The 23,682-nt window shown below is 40.1% G+C and overlaps 2 protein-coding genes across 4 annotated transcripts; one reads left to right on the forward strand and one right to left on the reverse strand.

Moving 5' to 3' along the window:
- Positions 1-472: 472 nt before the first annotated feature.
- CAH2 (Carbonic anhydrase 2) lies at positions 473-4,586 on the reverse strand. The gene is made up of 4 exons (XM_018099848.3): positions 4,297-4,586; positions 1,398-1,864; positions 1,106-1,333; positions 473-1,038 (listed from the first exon to the last, which is right to left on the reverse strand). The coding sequence occupies exons 1-4, from the start codon at positions 4,343-4,345 to the stop codon at positions 790-792; spliced, it is 993 nt and encodes a 330-aa protein (XP_017955337.1). The 5' UTR covers positions 4,346-4,586; the 3' UTR covers positions 473-789.
- A 3,476-nt stretch (positions 4,587-8,062) lies between these two features.
- Rh7 (G protein-coupled receptor family protein rhodopsin 7) lies at positions 8,063-18,317 on the forward strand. Of its 3 annotated transcripts, XM_089259163.1 has the most exons (5): positions 8,063-8,305; positions 13,955-14,080; positions 14,148-14,764; positions 15,240-15,556; positions 15,624-18,317. In XM_089259163.1, exons 3-5 carry the CDS (start codon positions 14,457-14,459, stop codon positions 16,502-16,504), a joined length of 1,506 nt encoding a protein of 501 aa, XP_089115289.1. In that variant the 5' UTR covers positions 8,063-8,305; positions 13,955-14,080; positions 14,148-14,456; the 3' UTR covers positions 16,505-18,317. The 3 variants fall into 3 exon arrangements, with proteins under 3 accessions (XP_089115289.1, XP_089115288.1, XP_089115287.1); XM_089259162.1 differs by lacking the exon at positions 13,955-14,080; XM_089259161.1 differs by lacking the exons at positions 8,063-8,305; positions 13,955-14,080 and adding an exon at positions 8,604-9,313.
- The last annotated feature ends 5,365 nt before the right edge of the window (positions 18,318-23,682 follow it).

The raw sequence follows: 23,682 nt of genomic DNA on the forward strand, positions 1-23,682 counted from the left end.
TAACTAAAATTATCTATTTGGAAAAAATCAGAAATAGATAATTTACAAAGCTCCGATGACAACAGATAACAAACAATTTGAGCTGTTGTGGATTTTGTTTCGTTTTTATTTATTTACTGATAGACACGTATATATATAAATATAGTACACATATAAATATAGAGTTTACACTTCTAGGGAGCATTGGCTCGTAAATCACAAGGTGCAGTGGCATTATAATATCGAATCGAGGCATGGAAATTGAATGAAAGAGCATAAATAACTTATGATTACAAATGCTCACAGAAACAATCGTATGCGGCATGTGAGTGTGTGCGTGTGAGCGAATTTGAGTGTATTCATGAATAATCAATCAAATAAATAGAAGCGCCGCCATGTGCGCTGCCTAAATGTTGAATAAACCTGCTGTGTTAACTCTTAATACTTAAAGCATTTGTTTTTTTGTTTTTCTCTTTTCTTTTTTTGTTACTCATACCTAAATGGGCACGTGGGCGTGGCTGTGGCATGTGCGCTTATTAATTTTCGACATGTGCTTAGCGTATTGGGTCAAGTTCCCAGTTCATCCTTGGCCCATTCTCGGCACAAATATTTAAATTGTCGGCACACAAAGCAGCGTCGAGGTAGAGCTAAATTACGGGGCTTAATTAAAATGTTGAGCATGCGAGTGCGATGCGATTTAATACAAAACGTATGCACGGGATAATGGCCGCACAACCCAACCCCAAACCCAACCCAGGCCTGCTCAGTCCCGCCCCCCGCCACACGAAACGCGGCTCTAATTAAAAGCCACTAAAACAGAGTCCTTGACAAGCCAAACAACAGGCAGCCGATGCCAGCAGAAATTGCCCCGACTACGCCGTACGGCAGGCAGCCAGCTGCATTGTCCGCATCCACGAAAGGTATCGAGCTCCAGGGCATGAATAGATCGTCGTCGGTGGGCTCATTGCGGTAAACGATGCGATCATTGAGCGGTTGGGTGGGTCGGAAATTGTTCTTCAAATGATCATCGTTGGCGGTGAGCAGACGAAAGTGACTCAGCTGAACGGGATATATGTACGTATAAGAAAAATATACTAAATAGATATATGTTTGTCTGCAGTCGAACCTGATATTCCGATATAGCTATGGGCTCAGTGAAATCTACCCAAACGACCTCCTCGGCACAGGGCGGCGTTGTCAACGAGCCTATGTAGGTGTAATAGCCTTCCAGATTCGTGCCCAAAAACTTGAGCAAAGGCAAGGGATTCGGCAGGTCCACAGACTTGCCCTTGCGATCTATCGAGCCGAGCATCTCAGCAAATTCCCTATAATTGGGATTGTCGTCAGCCATTATCTGTTGAAAATAAATGTTTGTAAATTTTATTACTGTGAAAATTCAGAGCAAGTTTCCCATTTACCGTAAAGAAGAATGCAAACACGGTTAAGCCATGATCCTTGTTGAGGGCGCTCTGAAAGTCTGGATAGTCCAGGCTGCGCATGACCACATGCAGCTCGGCGGGATAGGCGTGATTGTCAATCAGATCCTCGCTGCCCACCGTGTCGTTCTCGCCCCAATGGAAATGGAACTGCTCGAACTGATAGAAGGTCTTGCGCTCCAATGGGCCGCCCTTCACGCGCGGCACCTTGTCCTTGTCAAAGTCCATGGTGACGAGGACCGTGTGCCCATTGTTGGTCAAGTGGACGCGCTTGGGCGTTGCATCGAAATTCTCGTAGGTGAATGGCCAATACGTCTTGAACTTTACATTCAGCACATTGATATTTATGGGACTTTGGAACTTGCCGCTGCACTTCTTATAGTCCTCGCCCCAATGCTCCGGTCCATGCTTCCCGCCGTAGCCGAAATCTTGAGCCAACGTCACGGCGGCTGTAATAATTGAGACGCGTTTAGAGTCTGTGGACTTGCTAATTGCCTGGACAAGCGGAGACGTCGACGCCGTTTGATCGCGGTGACATCGGCGACAAATTGACAAATATTTAATTACGTTCGATACTATTTTTGGGCAGTTCTGTGGTAGCTAAAAATAGGCCTACGATTAACCCCAATTGAACGTTCAAATAAATTAAACTTTTGCTATTGATCTTTTGAATTTGCCGAATGTAGCCCTAATTGGGCAGGTATACACTGTGCAGCGTGATTGCGAATCAAATTTGTATAGGGAATACTTTGAACTTAAGTTATAGCTCTTATAGTATATAGTATATGTAGTATAGTATGTATTAATATATTTCTATATGTTATTCCTTTATATGTATATATTCGTCCTTTTCTATGCAATGTCGTAGTTTTTTTGTACCTTAAATTTAGATCAAAACTTGTCAGAGTTTTATCGCCAATTATGTATTTTTTTCTTCAGAATTTTGTTTATAGGGGAATATTTTTTTGAACAACTGACATAAAAAAACCCCTGAGATAAACTCCAACATGGATTACCTCTTTCTAATCAAGATTGCTGAGTGAAACGTGATTTGGCACCAACTCAGCATATTATGTACTATAAACTAACCCAACAGCAAATTAAAATTCTATACACAAACTTTGCTGCTGAGTGTACTTAAGTTTTATATCAAGAAAATGAGCCATTTAGCGAGTGCAGCCCGGGACCGTAGGCAGGTAGACATCGTGTAACATGTGTCATGGCGAATCGTTGCATCAATTAGCAGTGATTAGGTAACAATTATCGCGCCAGCTATTATAGACTATTTCGTATTATTCGCACTTCCCTGAACCGCAATAACGGAAAGGTTTGTGGATTTGTTTGACAACAACAACAAGCGATTTAATTGTCTGTTCTAAATGTTCGTTCGGTGCGACTTGTGTCACTTGTTGTTGTTGTTGCTGTTGCTTTCTAATGGTCGACAGCTCGAGATATATTTGCTGATTTATAGTTTTTATTGGAATTCGAAGCAAGCACTTAACAATTTTTATTATTATTGGCCATAAACAAAATGTGTACCACTTGTGAAAACAGATAATTAGTCAAGTCGACTTAACACGCAAAAAAAAAAAAAACAAAACCCAAAATAAAAGCGAAAATACGTTGGCTAATGTCTGTGTGCTCAAGTAATTGTTGCATTCATTTCCATTCTATTTCTGTAATTGGATAACTACTTTAAATTCTCGGCCATTGTTTGACTAACAAATACTCTCGATTCATGATTCGCTTCGCACTTCCGGCTTTTGTCCAGGCTATGAATTGTCCGCGGACACGTCACCTGCTCGCCAGCAAGAAAAGCAGGTGAGCTTAATTGCAGATTAGAATTATGTGATTGTCTGCTTTTCAACAAAAAATTGATGGCACGGACACGGCAGAAACATGTTCTTGTTTTTGTTTTCATTCCACACACTCGCCTATGCAATTAAAGAAGGAGTATATTAGAGCTACTTTGTGCCTTTTGTTCTGTAGTTAGACACTGGAAAATTGGCATGAAGATTATTTTAATATGCGCGCAGTTGGCGTGGCAAATGCGAAATTAATAAGACTTGAGACTGGCGATTTGTATTACATTTGTTTTTGCCGTGCCTCTAGAGCGTCTTAGCAAATCGGAAAAATGATATGTGCCACTGTTATTATAACTTGATACCCTAAGCGAATCAATTGCGTAAGGCCTGCTACTTTATACTAGATCGAACTGGATCTAAAGTTCGTGATGTGGCCTTAGCTTTTGATATACTTTTATGTATTTTTATTCCATTTTTTTTTTTTAATTTTCTCTTCTTCTATAGATCGATTTAAGGCCTATAGCAAGTGTAAGCCTATAACTACTCTCTATATAATACACAATCTTAGGGCTTTTTGCGAGATTTTTAATTGAATCCATGCTGACCTCAATCACAGTTATAATCACATCAATAATTTTGCTATCTGCGAGCGAGTATCATGCAGTCGACTACATCGCATTATCGTATTCTTGTGCTGGCTTATTATATTTGTTGATTGCGACAAAGAGATAATTTGAAACAGTTTTTGAACTCGCGGCATGTCCTTGACATGGGCATATATCTAACCCGGTATATATTCTAAAAAAAAAAAAGAAGTCTGCTAATGTGTTTTATTTTAAGCAATCTTAGTATTATTTACTTCACACACAAACACTGAACCGATTTACATTTACAAAACAATTCTAAATATTGTTTAAATATTTGCCAGTTAATCAAAGTTTGTCTGCTGATAATTGGGCGTGTCTGCTGCTGCGTTTAGTTAGCTTTCTATTTAACAGCAATTAAATAATTGTTTCAACACCGGAACATCTCAACACTTGGCATTTTTACACAATTTATACAATTGCTGAGCTCACCAAAGGTCAAGATCAAAGGCCACAGAACACTTTGTAGTTGACTCCACATTTCGGTCTGATTTATTATGATTGCTTTCGCACTGGAGCTGTATAGGTGAAGCCCTCAAGACTCGACCACTGTCTGTCGGCGCACTCTCTGTCAATTAGTCAGTCGGCCAATTTGTCAGTCTGTCAAGCGCTGTTCACCCGCCAAATGCGGTCGCACAACTGCGGTTAGGGCCTGCTTGTCGCCGAAACTTATATCAACTTGTCTAAAGGCAGTTGACGCCTGTTGTCGTTGTTGTTGTTGTTGTTTTTGTTATAATGTTTTTTTTTTTACTCAGTGCGCTGCGATTCGAGTCGAATTGAAACTTAAATCGGCCCTCGCTAATATTGATTCAAAACATTGGCAGCGGTGGTCCGATTCGATGACGTCCATGCGATAAAGCGGAGAACAACTTTTCCAATGGTAAGTCAACAAAAGTTTCTATATAAAGGGTTCTGTCAATAGGGATTTTCAATGGGTAATTCAATAAAGAGCACTCATTGATTTTTGTATTACCTTCTTTACAATTTTACTCAATATTCTTGGGCAAATCAATGTATACTTAAATATATATATATTCCAGCTGCCCAGTTGGAAATTTGAATCTCGAAGCTATACACAAAAAGCAAAAAGACCTAAACATTAACTTTTCCAAGCTAGCTTAACAAACTGCAGATCAAAGCTCTCTTAAGCGCCGCCACACCCAAGAGCTGCTAGATCGTCGCTTGACTTAATCAACTTGAAAGTATTAATAATTTCATAAGCTTTACTACATTGTGAAATCGTTATGCATTTATGGTAGAATGGTTTATGGCTTTTAAGAGATATATATATATTTCTGTATTTTACGCTCTTGTGACTCATCAAGTATCTAATTAATTTCAAACGTGTTACGAGCGAGATCTGATTGGTTGTCTGCTAGTCTGTTAACGTTCGTTAGAGAGCTGCTATGCTTACGTTACGAAATGAATATTAACAGAGAAATTATAGATATTCCACTGTTAATCTCAGCAATGTAATCTGCTGGATTATGCCACTTATAATTCTGAAAAATGTTAAGCTCTCAAATTAACAGAACTAGCTGTTAAGCTAAGCAAATCTCAGCGAAAGTTAATGACTGTTAATCTAGAGTCTTTAAATGTTAATGCGAATTCATTGCGAAAGTTTATGGCTGTTAATCTATTGTAGTTATGGCGATTGAGCAGTGAAATGCAATTTTATCTATGCCAGCTGATCTGACAAAACAGGTGCATATAATCTGATGGGAATGTGAGCTCTTATCTCTGGCTATAATCATTAAAATTTTTGCTTTACTTACGTTGATTGCATTGCGTTTATCTTTCACACCAAATTGTTAAGTGAAATGAGAATATTCAATTGACAGCTCGCCCCACTCTCAGCAAACTCTAGCCACATTATATGGCCTCAATGGCGCTTGCATTAAATTACAGCCGCTTTTCGCTTGTATTTAACAGCTTGTTTGCATTATCGTAAGCCTCAATCCATCCCCCAGCGGTACAATTTGATTATAAAAAATTCATAATTCGAGTGAGTTTCGTGCGGACATGCCGTCAATCAATATGCATTCTCATTAAAAGCTTCACAATGATTCAGAAGGGCAACAGCTTTCCGAAGAATTTCATATTTATTAAATTGAACTAAAGATGTATCGTCAATCGAGCGACTGACTCATCAAACTATTGGACTTTTTGGCGATGGAAATTTTATTTTGTGTGTGTGTGTGTGTTTTTTTTTGTCATTTCACTTTTTGGCTGTAAAGTCAGCTGTTTACATAACTGTTTAGTAAGATCTACGTGAATATTTGGTGTGAATGTCAACTCCAAAACAAACGTATAATTGTTTGTCATAGGTGTATCTATAGGAGCATAGTATACGCACACATCTACCTATATTAGCAAGTAATAGCCATTCAAAACTTCACCTGAATGGCTGAAAATTAAGATGCCAAAGCTACATATATGTGAAGTTGATATAATTTGTTACGTAGTTTTAGCATGAATCACGGCTATCATCAAAACTTCAACTTTCTTTCGCCTACAAAAGTATTTTAAAAAATATATATTTTATTTTGTATAATAATATAAAAACTAATATTTATGTTTTATTTTTCAGTTTTGAAACAAATGGATGATTGGATGAATGACTTCAACTCATATTCATTGAGCTCTGAGCAAATATTATTATTATTATATTATTATTATTTATAATTATTATTTTTATTATGTTATTTATAATTAGCATTTTATTTGGCTTTTTTTGTTCAGCTTCGAAATGCAGCTACTAACAGCTCTCTTCAAAAACTGCATCTAAAAGTATACAATGCAATTTCGACATGTGTCAAGTTCACTTCGAAGTTTGAGCTTCTACGAATTGCTGCTCGCTTGTTTCTTTTCAGTTGAAGTGTTGTGTGTATGGTATGATTGTCAGTCGAAACGCATACCTAAGTCGTAATAACTGGATTTCGCGAGGACAATGTGTTGATAGCAAGCAGACGACCGGAACTCCCAGAACTCCGCCACAAATTCGCAGAAAACTCGCACAAATATTTTGGTGCTCTTGTATAAAAAGGTCCAACCGAAAATGATTTAAAAAATCGAACCTTTTCTATATTTATACAAATATTTCTAGTTTGTTGAGCCTTCCTATGGAAAAAAAACTCCATTGATTTGCTAAATTTTTCATCAAGTTCCAGCAGAGGCGCGAGGCGCAACGAATTCGGTAAAAGTTGAAAAGAATTTACCATATGGAAATTTTCGCTGCATACTTTTAGGGGCACCAATTTGTCGTGAACTCAAAATGCTTTCAACTATAGCTGAGAACAGTCACATGTGTTGCTGCACCAGGACAATCTTTAGGCTATAATTATTAAAGAAATATTTGGGCCAACATTAAGCTATCAAACAGAAAAAAATGTTGTTGAAAAATGAAATGTTGATGGCAGCTATCTGGGTTTCTGAAATGCTGCTAGCCAAGCACTTACACTTATCTGCCACATTGTGAGCGAAGTCCGCGGAGACTCTCGTTCTTAGCTTTTTAGATTGTTGCTGACACTAATTACTTTGTGCGGTTAATGGCAATGGCAGGGCGTAGTGTAAGTGCTTTCTAAAAGTCTTTGAGTTTAGCTCAGATAATAGTAAGCAACGCGTACACATGTACATATGTATATATGTTGTTTGTAAACAAATATACATATGTATGTATATGTACATATGTATGTATATGTACATATGTGTGTGTGTAAACATACATATATGAAATGTGCGTTTCACTTTTAATTTTGTGACTTGTTGAGCAGCCGCGTCACGTTTATGCGGCAGCAGATTAACTGTGCAAAGCTCCTCATGTTGTTGCCCACACTTTGCTTTGATTACACGCGCACAGCGGCTTAGAAGCCAGAGCAACAACAATTGTCTTAAGCCTGAGCTATTGACATATGATGCGATACCCATTGTAAGAACGAGGGCTTTCAAGAGGGGGCATGCGAGGATAAGATGCCGAGCATATGGCAGAGAGTATGCTATATTTAGGACATATATGTATTAGAGGATTATAAATATTTATCTGTCTATACACTTGCTGGGTAACTCGGAGTCAGTCAGCGGAGGAGAGCTCCATTGGCTGTTAATTAAAGTTGCAGCAGCCAATAATTGCGGTGCGCTTTGCTCAATTGACAGAGATTGCATTGATGAAGCGAAAGTAAATCGGCGAACGGCGAACAGCAAACAGATTCGTATTTGAGCTTAACTCGTATGGTCGTGTTATTGTTAATTGCGTCAATAAATAATACCGAATATAATCAAAGGGGAAATTTTAAATATTATGTGTGCGCGTTGTATTCATTCAAATGTAAAATTCCAATTGGAAATGTGGGCTGGTTGCCAGCAGAGCCGACACTAACCAAAGGACTGCGGCTGCCAGATGACACGCACACACGCACACACGCACACGTACCGGCCATAAACTGTAAATGAAATACGAGTAACTATGTCCTGATTTAACAACATATGAATATAATCCGGCCAATAACAACAGCGAGTGGGTCACAAGTCAAGGGCTGGCAGCTGCTGCTGTTATTGTTGTTGTTGTTGTTGTTCTGCTTATGAAAGAATCATCAGTAGAGACAATTTAATTGCATGCCTTGGCTGTAGCAATTTAAGTCTAGAAACCGATTTAAGTGTTCGTAGAATTGTTGTGCTTACAAAGTCTTGCTAGAGTCTTTCCCATTAAAGCCATTTCCTCATCGAATTGTCATATTCTTGTCATACGCTAAGTAATTGAGTTTGTCAGGCTGTCACATTTAAGCCGCATTTGGGCAGGTTATCTGCGGCACATGCTGACAACAAAACGGCGTCCTTATCAGGTTTCGGTGGCTGCGATTTAAGAGCGCTCACAGAGAGCACAGCAGCCAGCCGCACTCGCTCTCCCTATCTCTCTCTCTCTCTCTCTCCATCTATCTCTCTTTGCAGTCGTCTGCACAGCAGCTTACGCTGAGCAACAATTTTCATTGATAAAAATGCTGGCAGCTGTGTCCTGTGCCTCAGTCGAACGCGAGCCTCACCACTGGCTGTTACTGTCAGTTGCCAGCAGCAGCAGCAGCAGCAGCAGCCAGAAGTAAGTCCACATTTTGGCGCCTTTATCGAACCGCACGAGCGAACAGTTATCAATTATGATCCTGTGTGTGCGCTGCTTTTGAGTTATTTGCGCGGATTTTAATTAAGATTGCGTATACGCCGCGTCACCTGTGCAAGCAAATCGAAATTGCTGTCGTCGCATCAAAGCAAATATTTCACGACATCAGCTTAAAGCACTTTGCACCAACTTGAAATATCAAATATATTTCCCGAGTTCAATTGGCGCCAAGTTTTACAAAACATCAATAAATAATAAAAATAAAAAAAAATAAAACTTTTCTGTGCGCCACAGGGCGAAAATTACACGAGGAAATTTGAACGAGATTCGCTGCTGACAGAGGTAAATAGTTTGAGAACAAAAATTCGCCACTGGACACAAGAGAAACCATAAATAATAATGCGAACCAGAAGTAAAACTTGTCGCAAAACTTTGCCCAAAAGATAAGCCACAGCGTACTTATATTTCACAAGTTTCTCGACGCTACAAATTGGTCAAGTGCTGTGAAAAAATATTTAATATATTTCGAAAAGAGAGGTTACACAATTTTTGTCCAGTTTGTAGCGTTCATGCATTAAACATATAATACAAATGGCATACATACATATATGAATAGCAATTTAGCTAGTCGAGCGAGAGGACATTTTTGCTGATTGAGAGTTTGATTGAGACAACGGACGAAATCATAGTTCACTTCTTGCCAATCAGGCGACATTCAGGCTCATTCGGGGTCATTCGGGCTCATTCTTGACTTTTAGTTGCACATCTTTGCCAATTGAAGTGAATTCTCCTGTTTCAAGCAACAAACTGAGCAAACATTATGAAACTGCATCAATTGAAATGTTGACTGCGAATGCATTCGGAATTTCCAAAAGGCCAATGTCAAAAGCTAATGAAAATAGAGAACTCTACGGACTCTTTTGTTTGTCTGACACACCTGAGTGGACGTTGGATGTTGCATGTTGTACGTTGTACGTTGTACGTTATACGCTGTGCTTTGTAGCATTTATCAAGTTCTTGTAAACAAGTCCTTGCCAACTGCATTAAGTGGCCGGCCGGCACGGCCTTCAAGGATGCACGCTGGAGCACTGTCTGAGGCGCACTTGTGCAGAGCTTGGAGCACACACTCAAGCTGCGACATGTGGGCCCATTGGCAATTGTACAAGCATACAATCATACGAGCTTACTGTTAGTTATGTTAAAGCCCAGCCAACGGCCAACATTAAATCTGGCCATGTAGTGCATTTAGGGCTTGGAGTGCCTGTTGATGGGCGGTGCATACAATATCTATACTTTGGCCTTGAGCCACACGTTAAGTGGACTGCAAAAACACACAAAAAAAAAGAAACTACAACAGCAACAACAACAAAAAGCATTGCATTTAAGACTTGGCAGCTCGTCTGGCCCAGCCACAGCTGCTGTCGCTGATGACTGCAAAAATTTGCCGCACATAAGTGAAAAATGGTAAAAATGAGAAATGAGCGCGAGCATAAATCAATACCAAGTTTATAGACGAGAGGGTTACGACTATAGTACAGTGAAATCGTGGCATTTTACATGCACCCAACCATGGTAGAGGCTTAGCTCGACATAACTCACCTAACACACGCCCACACACACAGATGCACAAAAGTCTTTTCATCACAGACACACACACACACACAGACACAGGCATATCTTCACGCTTTTGCCTTTCCCGGAAGAGTAAATTCAATTTAAAGCGCAAATTTTGTCTTTATAAATCATTTCCACACCTATATTATATTTAGCTCTGTCATAAATGTTTGCAGTTTTGTTTAAGTCTTATTTATCAAGCTGGGACGCGATTGACTCCATAATACTTGTTCGTAGTCTAAAAATAGTTGCAACAGATATTGAGCATCTCACTCTTACGCACCCTTGAGCATGGATGTATTATATATAATAAACATATCTATTTAAGCTTCAGTTATCCTCATGAGCATAAATTAAGTAAGCCTCTGCTCAGATATAAGATTTTGTAATCTACTACTACGATTACTACTACTATTTCAATAACATCGAAACGGATGCACAGACACAGGCGTAACTCAAGCCGATATACTCACTGCTCCTCTTGAGCGAGTATTAAAAAATGACTGGCTAAAAACATTTTCATTCATTTCAATTTAGTGAAACAGCAGCCCGCTGCAGCTGTCAGCCCTTTGAGGTCCTGTCGTTAATCAACGTATTTTTTCAAGCAGAATTTTATAACAATATTGTTAGGTTAAAACGTGGCCAAAAGCTCGTGAATTTTGTCCCCATTTCATATTGTATAAACGTTGTCGACAAAACCTGACAGCTCATCAAATAAATCGCGTAAAACTAATCCACAGACTCAAATGCAAATTGTTGAATATTCAACATTAAGCTAGGTCTTAAATTTATTTCTGCAGTTTTTCATCTTTTTTTTTAACAATTTGGGCATTTTTTTATTTTAATTAATAATTCAGGAATTCCGCATAAAAGGTCACACATATTTTTTGCCGAAACTTTAATTTGATATTGTTTTGCTATTAAATTCAGTTTATGAACGTAATTACCATGGAATGTAGCAAAAACGTTGTGAAAACGCGCACACACGTGCGGTCACACATGCATGCACATACACACACACACACGCATGCGAAATGGCAGCCAAAAAGACATTGAAAATGTTACTTTAAAAAATAACAATAATTGTTGCATGCTTTTAGGCGGGCGTTCAGTAATTTCCGCCGAGTCATTTTATTTAATTTCGTTGCACTTTTTGTTGGCAGAGCACAAGTGGCGCGTAATTGTTAGTGCAGGCACCGCAGCACCGCAGCACCGCCACCACAGCGGTTAGTGGTGTATATCTAACATATTCTTATATAACTAAGTGCTGCGGAAAGACGCGTTTCCTGTTTCTGATTGGTTGAATAATCATGTTCTGGATATGATTCGAGTCGCACTGTGAAAGCAAACCAAACGCATGCTACAATGGCTGAAGGTCGTCAAATAAACGGGCACATTTATCGAATCAAACTAAACAGAAGAAATTACTGAGCAGACGTGCCTCCTGCGTCTTCATCGCCTGCGCTTTTGTGCAAGGCGATTATCTCACAAAAAAGACTTAAAGGGTCATGAGAGCCTGCACAATGGGCCACCGACTTGAATTACCATGGACATTTGAATGGGTCCATTGGGTGGCCGGGCATATCGAAAATCTATTTGCAGGCAAATTCAATGGAATTGCATTTTCTATGTTATACTAACGCTCAATGGACCAACCAGTCCAGCTGGAAGTAAGGGAAACCATTTGTTGTAGTTTGCAATTAACGTAATTGATGAGTATTAACCAATGCAATGGGCTGACACTTGCAAACAATTGCGCATTGTTGCCGAATGACATGCTTAAGAAAGCTATATAAAATAATTTACTTTAGAGCATACTAATTGCATGAGCAGAATTCTAATTAATTAAGTCAATTACATCCAATTGAATTGTGTACCTGATTTTCAGTAAAGCGCAAATCAATTAGAATAAATATTTTGGTTTCTCTAACAATCGCCTTGGCCTTTAAGTTGCTTTTGCATATTTACTTTGCTTGCATCTTTCCATTAAGCATCATGCGCAGCCAACTTTAAGGCGATCAACGATCGAACGTAAATTTCTAGTATTTTACATATTCAAAGTATCGATAACATAAACGATATACGTTTCAAATTTATTGACTAGACTTGCCACAGCGGCATAATTCCCGTTTAATTGGAATATGTAGGAGCTCTTTGCATGACATAACAATAATTAATTGGTCCATTGCTGCGAATGCTGCACAGGCGACGCTTTTCAACTGCGACAAAGAGTCTAGCGCTATTTGAGTTTCGTGCGAAATAAATTCCACTTTGATGGGCCAAACAAAAGCGTGCGAAAATACAAGGAGTGCCTGTGGTAGTGCAGTGGCTATTGAATGGGACCAATTAGTGCAAATCTGCTTACAGTACCATTTGAGTAATATCTGGGGACACTTTGCTGGCAAAAGACATCTATTAGATGTTTAGTCCTACTTGGAGTTGTGAACTGCAGTGCAAGAAGATGACTTTAAAGTGGAATGTCCTTCGGCTACTTGCACTTCTAGATTGTTGATTTCTCCACAGCTGTTGCCCTTTTCAATTGCTCGAGAAAGTTTTGCTTCTGGCACCCACAAGAAGTTGCCCCGACGACAACTTGAAGAGCTGCTCGCTGTTGCTGAGTTGCTGTTTGTGTTGTAAAGCACTTGCGGCACCAGAACATCTCGGAGACTATTGCAGTCCGGCTGCTCAGTTATTTAATTAGCAATTAAATAGCCGGAGATTTACATAATCTCAGAAGCAGCCCTCGTTTTAGACACACGTGCCAAGAAACCTGAAAAGGCTTCTCCCCACAATGCGACAAGCAACCAAAGGAGAGCTCCTCCCACCATCCACCGAAACCAAGCTCAAGGTCTAGGCTTGAGGCATTAATTGATTTCGATGTTCGCCTGCACCCGAACAATATCCATCAAATGCATGTATTATGCTAGCATAATTTACAGACATATCCAGATGTTTTACAAGCCTAAATTATTTATAGCCAGAACACTGATTGTGGCGACAAGATATTTTGTGGCTCAGCAATACAATGACAAATGATTTCCCATTAAGTTTCATCTCTCTGCAAACATATGTAAATGCCACAGCAAAACCTACTTAAATGTCTAAGCCTGAAATTTGCTTGATGGAAACGAAGCAAGTGCACCTAATCTCATTAATTTGATAAGTGAAATCTTTGCTCTTAACTTGCTCAACCCACGCCTCGAGTCCTTTGTGCCGTCTGCTCTACGATTTTATCGTATTTCATGCAGCATTTAATAACTTCCGCTATTTATGGCGCTTGCGGACTGCAGACTGGAGAACGTTACATAAAGCAAAGGAAAAATTTCAATATATGTACTTGATATTAAAAATGCGAGCTTTTGATTTGAGGAATACAAATTCATTTAAATTACACTCTAATAAAATGGAAAGCCAAAGGGGATCTTTAGGGCAAAGGTAGAACGGACTTAAATCGAAAATGAAGATGTATTTAAAGACAAAGAACGCGACTGAAAAGTTAGTCAATAAAATTCGGTAATAGCTCGCTTAAGCTGAACGGTTATTTTTATCTGTCTCGTTTTAGTACTGAGAACGGATGGAAGCCAAAAGGGGATGCATGCGCTGGAGCTGCGTCAGTGGCAGTAATTAAGCAAATGACAAAATAAGGCGAACCGTCCAGCTGGAGAGACGCGACAAAGCAGCAAGTCACGGCCACGGCAAGCAAGCGACGCGCGTCACGCATACGCAGCGTGGCACATGCAAAATTTAACAGCATCAGTGGCTGCATCAGTGGCTGCGGCATCAACCTGCTGCCCGTAGAATTCACTACACAAATTTTTGGCAAAAAGGCCAGCAAGATAAATAGTGAAACAGACACGATAAAAGACACAGCATGGAGACCATTATGTCAACATTGCCCACGCTGACAGCTGACGATGGCAGCCTCTGGATAACTAGCGCCCTCACCGAGCTGTTGGCCAGCGGCGCCAATAGCAGCAGCGGGAGCGGCAGCGTTGTCGCTGATGGCACACAGAATGCAACGTTTGTCGCTGCCGCCACAACAACAACAACAACAGTGGCAGCTGCCGCAGCAGCTGCAGCAGCAGCAGCTGTGAATGCTTCGACAGCGACCACGGCGAATGCCACCAAAGGTCATCACAAGCATCCGCATGGTGTGAATGACAGCGAAACAGATCTGAGGTGAGTCTATGTGGGTGTATGTGTACTGTCTGTGTGTGTGTGTATGTGTGGGTGTGTGTGCTGTATGTGTGAATGAGTTCTTTTGAACTCCGTTAAAGGATTGATGGCTCTAAAGTTGGATTTGCATGTGCGCGGACTAGAGTTGAGATAGAGTTGCTAGGATACCCTGGACAGGGAAACTCCAGTTGTTGACAGTAAATGAGTTTTGAGATCAACAGAATTGCATATTATATATTCTATACGTATACAGATATACAATTTCCTTGCTTGAGCTGCCTCCTACTGCCCTGTAGCATATACAACATCCCCTTTACTACTCACTTTTACAGGGTATATATGTGCATCAGCCATTCGATTCGCAGATCTTAAATAATTTATGCAGATAGACATAGTAACAGATAGAGAAGGATAAACAAAACGACAGAGAGAGGCAGCGAATGGCTTTTAATATTTGCATATTTACCTCGCTTTGCAGCTCATATCCCGGCTATATACACTATCGGGACAAATACGATCTGACCTACATAGCCAAGGTGAATCCCTTCTGGCTGCAATTCGAACCGCCTGACACCAGCACCTTCTACATCATGGCCGGCCTCTATTGCCTGATCTCCGTGGTCGGCTGCTTTGGCAATGCGTTCGTCATCTTCATGTTCGGCAGCCGGAAGTCGCTGCGCACGCCGGCCAATATATTGGTCATGAATCTGGCCATATGCGATTTCCTGATGCTGGTCAAGTGCCCCATCGCCATCTACAACAACATCCAGGAGGGCCCGGCGCTGGGCGATGCAGGTGAGTGCTTGTGCGCAGCCCGCACTGGGATTAACTAGAGGCTTCAGTTTCATTGGCTCACCTGCAGCTTGTCGCATCTATGGCTTTGTGGGCGGCCTGAGTGGCACCTGTGCCATCGGCACTCTGACGGCCATTGCCCTGGATCGCTACAATGTGGTGGTGCACCCGCTGCAGCCGTTGCGCCGCTACTCCCGCCTGCGCTCCTACCTGATCATATTCGCCATCTGGTGCTACAGCTTCCTGTTTGCCGTGATGCCCGCCCTGGACGTGGGCCTGTCGGTGTATGTGCCGGAGGGCTTCCTCACCACCTGCAGTTTTGACTATCTCAACAAGGAGACACCGGCACGCATCTTCATGGCCCTCTTCTTTGTGGCCGCCTACTGCATACCCTTAGCCTCCATTGTCTACTCCTATTTCTACATACTCAAGGTCGTCTTCACGGCGAACCGCATTCAGTCGAGCAAGGACAAGGCCAAGACCGAGCAGAAGCTAACATTCATTGTGGCGGCCATCATTGGTTTGTGGTTCATTGCCTGGTCGCCGTATGCGATTGTCGCCATGATGGGCGTCTTTGGCCAGGAGCAGCACATCACGCCGCTGGGCTCCATGATACCCGCGCTCTTCTGCAAGACGGCTGCCTGCGTGGATCCCTATCTGTATGCGGCCACACATCCCAGATTTCGTGTCGAGGTGCGTATGCTGATGTATGGACGTGGTGTCCTCAGGCGCGTGTCCACCACTCGCTCCTCCTATATGACTCGATCACGCTCCTCCTTCACGCATCGGCTGCGCCCCTCAAGCGGCGACTGCGAGAATCGCGCTGAGCCCTACACGCTCAACAACAACCTGATGATGGTGCCCGAGGAGACGGAGGAGAACGAGGAGATCATCGTTGTGGCCGAGATCAACAATTCCATCTCAGGGGTCATGGAGCAGAGTAAGTTTTAAAGAAAGAGAGAGAGAGAGGGATAGAGAGGGAGACAGCTAACCATATCAATTGATTGTCTAGATAAGCATATTTTTGTACTAGAAAGAGGAAGAGATTAAGTGTCAAACGTGATCATTTATGTACCGAAGAATTTTAAAGAGAGAGCTTACAAAATGCAGTATTATTATTATTTTTATATTAAATGTTATGCATATATAGTCCTTTAGCTCGTATATTCCCTTTGAAAGACTTGTTGGACTTGATAAAAATGAAATGAAATTCTTCAAATATAATCAAACAGAAATCAAGAAATAAGCTCGCCCTTCACGTGAATTATATATAGCAGGACTTCACTTGGCTGCAGTTCAAAGGAAAATTGTAATGAGATACTTGCCCTTTAACGGCGCCAAGGCAGCTCTCTCGGTGGAGAGCAATTATAGCCAGCTTATAGATAAATTAATGTACCCTATCGAATATTTACACAACTCCAATGCAAACATAATACAACATTGCTGTGGGCAACGAAGTGATAGAGGTCTTGTTGAGGGAGCTTAACTAAAATGTTAATAGGTATTTATTGTAGTATAAGCCCCATAGTGAGGTCTGCCCTTAAGTAGGCTCTCAATAAGTCTAGTGTAAGTAAGTAAGTGTCTATTGTGCGTGAGGCAGAGCAGGGAAACCGAAATGTATCATCAGGGAAAGAGACATAAATAACTCACTTCATATGTACATACATACATATACATATACATATATGTATATATATAAATACAATTAGCTGTTCAGGTGTCGTAATTAATTTGTGGCCAACTGTTACATTACCGCAACGAATGTAGCTCAAAATTTGCGCAATTATTTTTTGATTTTTACTATGCGAAACGTGTCAAAAAGCATTAACATTCATAAATATTACTGAGAAAATAATTTATTAAAATAAATATATAAATTTAAAGCTGCAAATCATTGAAAAATCTATTGAAATGCATAATAAATGCAGTTTATTTAATTAAGCTTATTAAATGTACAAATATGATTATGCAAATGTGTTGAACAATTAAGTATACATTATGAATGTGAATTAAATATTCTTATTATGCGAAAATCTCGCTGCTAAATTTCTGTTCAACTAAAGCCTTGACCGAGGCCCGACAGAGTACTTGTACCTAAATGCAAAAACAAAACAGACAAAAGCTATTTAAGCTCGATCAAAATATGAGCAAAAATACGAAAAATAGTCATAAGCAGCAATATTGTACGAATTTATACTTTATAAGTGTTCCGTGCTTAAATCTACATATATATATATATATATATGTATATGCATATATAGATGTCAACTTGTATATATATGTATATAAGTATTCGTTCGAGCAATATCCTTTATGTGGCCACGAACAAAACCGAAACACAGAACAATGGACAAATATGCTAAGAGTGACCTGAAAAAGATTGTAATTAGAAAGAGTAAGAGTAAGGCTAGATGAGAGCTTAGTCGATGTCTAAATACACTATCCGAGCTTTATGCATTACAATTGTAAGTCAAGAAGTATGGATTATTGAATATATAGTTGAGTAAATTTCAAGTTAAATCCTGTGACTGTAAAATCATAATCGCAATTTTTCACATTCTACACTGCAACAAAAGTACGCAGAAACCCCAGACGAAAAAAAACCCAAACCAAACAAACAAACAAACGATTGCCAGCCGAGCATGAGAGCATTGTATAAATTTTCTACGGAGAACAATGAAACGACACAGCCACATCGAATGTTTGCTGCAACTGTCCAGAAACCAACAAGGAAGAAAAAAAAAAAAAAAAACAATAAAAATTTTCAAATGGAAAAAAAAGCTAGCTAAACAAAGCCAACCCAAAAAGAAAACAAAACTAAATCAAAATAGAAGGGAAAACATCTAATTAGCATAATTTAAAATGCACTCTGACTGTACTCAAGTTAGTATTTAACTTGTGGCGAAGCTAATTTGTATTTATATATGAAATGCTTAACCTCCACTTGTACTTGATTGTTTTTAAATGTATTAAATAAATGTCTCTCTTTGTTACATATGAAAACTATAACGAAATATCACTGGATGGCTTCATCTGTTTGTATTTTTAGCATAAGTTAAGCTAATAGTCAATTCAATTTACGAAACTCCAGTCCAGTGCAGTTGCCAGGCATTTGACCAGAGGCGCGCGCAATAATAATAAACGGCAACAGGTGCACAGACTGCCCCGAGGCAATAAATAAAAATAATATAGTTTTAATATGGCTTCAGCAAGCGCACGCTCTGTGTGTGGAGAGAGAAGCACGGCTTGACCGACAGCAACAGTGCGTATACTTGATTTTCCCAAACTACAGCCGCCGCATGCAATTCCCTTAACATCACATCGCAAAATTCCCAGTATTTGTCGTGCACTCGCGAGCAGAATAGCCCTAGCAAGGGTGTCAACAGCTGAGAGCTGCAAACCGTTATTTTGTTGCTAGAATACATGGGCCAGACAAAGACAGCAACAACAACAACAACGACGACGCCAGCGCCGGCGTTAGCGTTAGCGTTGGCAATGCCGATGCCGATGCCGACGTTCTCCTCTTCGGCGTCGCGTCGTCAGCGTCAGCGTCGTCGGCGTTGACGTCGCTGCTGAAGAGCAGAATTTCACACGCAGCCAGCATAACAAAAATTTCAGTCGGCTTTTTCACGACGCGCTCGCGGTTTGTTTGTTTCAGCAGATTTTTACACCGATTTCCAAGTGCATTAGCTGAAAAAAAAAAACGAAGAGAAGAAAATCTGATTTGATTTTTGTTAATTTTCAATCTAAATTAAGCTGTGAAAAAAAAAAAGAAAAACCAAGTCATGTTGCTGCAGCGCAAACCTCTAAGCAAAGGAGTATAAAATGTAAGGCTAAAAAGGGAGTTTGCTTGAGTGTATGTGAGTGTGTGTGGGTGCCACAGTTTCTCATTCAAAGATTAAGCTGTAAGCTGCTCCTGCTGCTGCTGCTGCTGCTGCTGCGTGTGGCGACCTTACTTAACCCAACTAAATATTATGGCTACTTCATTTTCTTTCGATTTTTCACCGCTTGTATGTACCCAGCGCAGTTGCTGTTGTACCTTTGGGTGCCGTTTAGTAGACATTTAACCGGCCACGTTGCCTGCCTCAGTGGCAGCAGCAGCAGCAGCAGCAGCAGCAGCAGCAGCAGCCAGAGCGTCCTCTCGGCTGGTTCATTGTACTTGCGCGCAACTAACGAGGATGCAGCGACGAGCAGCTGAAGGCAATTCGCAGTCAACAACACAGACTTGACAGAGCCAATTGTAGTGGGTGTGCACAGGCAGGCAGGCAGGCAGGCAGGCATGCAGGTGTGTGTGTCTGTGTGTGTGTGTGTGTCTGATAGGAAACGTCATATCGTGTTTGCAGCCAAAATAAATATTGACCAAACAAATATAGGCAATTGCTCGATATATATATATGTACATATATATATATGGTATTGCTAACGACTTATCCCAGCATACACACACCCACACACATGTGTGTTTGTCAGTTAAATATATGCTCATTAGGTGTGCGTGCAAGGTAACGTGCTCAGCGGCTATTATGCCATGCACTGAGCACAGAGACACGCGGCGTATGCGTATTCCATGATGATTGCATATCGAAAGTCACTTCAAGGTCCGCCCTTAACTGTTATGCATATGCATATATCAAAACACTTTTATGGCCGCCCAAAAGCTACTGTAAACAACAACAGCAACAGCAACAAGCCGCCGGCTCTGGCGCCGAGACAAAGCGTCTGCCGCTCTTCAAGTAAACGACAACAGCAACAACAACAACAACAACAACAGCTGGCAACGACAATTGAAGTAGACACAAATGAGCATGCAAGGAACCCAACTCAATGGCAAAGAGCGACACACCCAGACAGCCCTGCTGGAGCAGTCAAGCAGGGGGGCAACGTCTAAAGCCCAGCGGGTTGCCGAGTGTTAGCCTCACATTACACATACGACGCGTTGCCTGTGCGACAATGCAAGTCAAGTGAAGGTGCGAGCACTGTTGACGGTTTTACTGTCACTGCCATAATTGTAGTTGTTGCTGCTGTCGCTGCTGCCGCTGCTGCTACTGTTGCTCCCACTCCTCCTTCTGCTCCTGCTCCGAGTGTAGGTGTTTGTTTGCCTCAAGTCCTCAGACGAATCGCGACATTTTGCACGCGATATTTGGTGGGCTGCCTGCCTATCTCTCTCTCTCTCTCTCAGTGTGTGTGTGTGTGTGTGCTTGTTGTCCCTGTAGACATTTGATTTTATGTGCATTTCGTAAGTAGCACAAAGTTTAATTTGATGACTTGGCAAACAAAAAAAAAAAAAGGCGCGAATAACCACTCGAGCTTGATATCCGGCAAGCCTTTGACGACAACAACTAGCTGAAAGTCATTGTGGCTTTACTTACACTTCCCCTACGATATACATGGATGCATGTGTGTGTGTGTGTACGTGTGGGTGGGTGTGTGTGTGTGTGTGGTATATGTGGGTATAAGTACAATAAATGTAGCAAGTTAATATGCTGATCCATAGTTGAGAGCGTATTCGTTTTGTTTGTGTTGTACTTTCTAATACTCTAGCTATAATAAGTATGTACTTTCGCATTTTTTTATATACTGAACGCATTTAATGAATAACTATAGCTGTGCTGAATACATTCCCATTTTAATAGCTATATCTATATATACTTATATATATGTACATTCATATATATCAATTTCTATTCAGAATAATACTGTGATAAAAATATTTAACTGATTGAACAGTTGCCAGTTGGCCAGAAGTTTGTTTCTATATATTGTATAAAAATATATATTCGTATATGCACATTTAGATAATTGCAGTATTTGCATTTACATTGTAATGATTATAAATGTTAATGTTAATGTTATAAAACATTTATATGACTTTTGTTTTGGCTGGCCGAGTCTGTCTGTCTTTGTAAAGCGACTACAAAAGCTATGAATTTGGAGCAAGACTAGTTGCTATTGTTAATGAAGTACATACATATGTATGTATATGCCTCAATTTGGCTTTCTATTGTGAGCATATCATATATGTAGTAATGGCATATCAAATAAATATCTGAACTTTACTCATTCACATGCCCTCCAATCAATACAACACTTGGCAGTTTGTTATCAACAGTGGCCAAACTAATTCAATGCAACAATTAAAATCAAGTATACGTATCGATAATTGCTTGCCAACAAAAACCAGTTCAACTCCAGCCCCACACAATCCCTCTCTCTTTCCCTCTCTCTCTCTACACCTATATGTATATACAATACATTTCTCCATGAACTTCATTCGTTTCATTTCATTCATTTACATATTAAAACACTTTCAAGTCTTATCGAACTGCATAAAATTCGAATTGGTTTTTAATGCTGTTTGCATTGATTTCATATTCTTCTTCTACTTCACTTTCACGCTTGGCAAACTTCTTGTACTTGATTTAAATTCTCTTTCTTTTTTTCTCCCGATTTCTATACAAGTTAAACACGCATAAAACTTTTCATTGAAGAACTATGACGTCAATGTGCACGTTGCGTTTGTTTTCATTATTTGTTTTTATTAAACTGTGGCGCAACAGCAACAACAACAACAACAACATCGGCAGAGCAAAATGAAACGAAATTAAGACAAAATAAAAGAGTAGAGGAATGAAAAATCAAATCGAAATACTTTTTCACTGGCAGCTGCAGATTCAGATACGGCATTAATTAAACAGACGCAGCACTTGAAAGGGGCAGTAGAACCAGCAGAGGTTCCTTTTTTTTCTATCCGCCTCAACTAGCTGCCGCACGCCTCTCGCACGCCTCCTTCGGCACAGCGTGAGGCACTAATGACCGCACGTTTTGGCTCTCTTTTTCTGCATTTGTATTTTGGCAGCCGTGCCAGGAGTCGGCTGATGCATTTGGATACTGCGTCTGGGCGTCTGATGGGCTGCCTGCCCAGTTGGCTGTCTTTCCTGCTCTGACAAGCGCATGAATTTATAATTCATTTCAGCAACAGCTTCATTCTCAGCAACAGGCTCGGCTACGTCCATTCACGTTGTCATGTGCCAAAAAAATAATAATAATAATGAAGGGACTCCTAGAGCATATGGCGCTTCAGCTATTTATATGTGCATCTGCATCTGCATAAAGATATTCTGCACCAATTGAAATATTGCTGATTGATAACACTGTGCTACAAGGCAACTCTTTCAGAGTCCAAGCTCAGTTGACAATTTTAAGAAAAGAATGTGACTACCTCTAGGTATTACTTTCAACTATTATAACAAATGCCTTGGAATTTCAATTGATTGAGTTTATTTTAAGGAAATTTTCTATTGCTGAGCATCTACAAACAAAATTTCATTTTATTTAGGTCGTAGCACAAACAAAAACTGTGCACTTTGCTCTACAGTGTAATTGGGCATGACTGTTGTGTTTATTTTCATAAATAGAACAAATCATTTGGCAATGCAAATATTAGCAAAATATATGAGAGTATTTTTACGAATACAAAACAGAAATTGAAGCTATATATAGGAGACAGCTATGAGATGTTGGGGTATAAGTAGGGTATAACTTGGCTAGGGAATAACTGGGATATGATTGGTGTATAGGACATGACTAGGGTACGACAAGTTTAAAACTAGGGTGTAACTATACTAAAATATGGTTAGTTGATTTTATTATTTATTTATCATAAAAAAACTGTAACTAATACTATAGGAAACTCAATTTAACAACAAAAGAATAAAACAATTAAAGTACGATTGCACTCTAAAAGAAGCTGAGCTAATGTCTATAGTAAGTTGTGCCTGTAGTTCGATTCAATAAAGTAAAAGTTTTATATTTACAAAGCAATTTATACCCATGAAACAACTTAACATAGATAAGGTGCAATTCTTTCAGGCACAATTCTCTTCTAGGTTTATTCTGGAATCATACAGTTGAAAATTGAGTTGCCTGTGCAGCAGATAGCCTTAACAGCCCTGAGTAAATATTTTCCTTTGCTTTTCGCTCATGCATTTCATTTGAAATCAAAACATTTACACTGCTTTATTAAAGGATATGCTCTGCATTTACATAAAAATCACAAAAGCAGAAAGCTGATTAAAATCTGTGTACGCGAACAGTTGCATAAAAACTATAAGCGAAAATCTCTTCTGCAT

The sequence above is a fragment of the Drosophila navojoa genome, chromosome 4, assembly GCF_054131105.1.
Source record: "Drosophila navojoa isolate 15081-1374.11 chromosome 4, UAZ_NAV_1.0, whole genome shotgun sequence".
In the NCBI taxonomy this organism is placed as follows: Eukaryota; Metazoa; Arthropoda; class Insecta; order Diptera; family Drosophilidae; genus Drosophila; species Drosophila navojoa.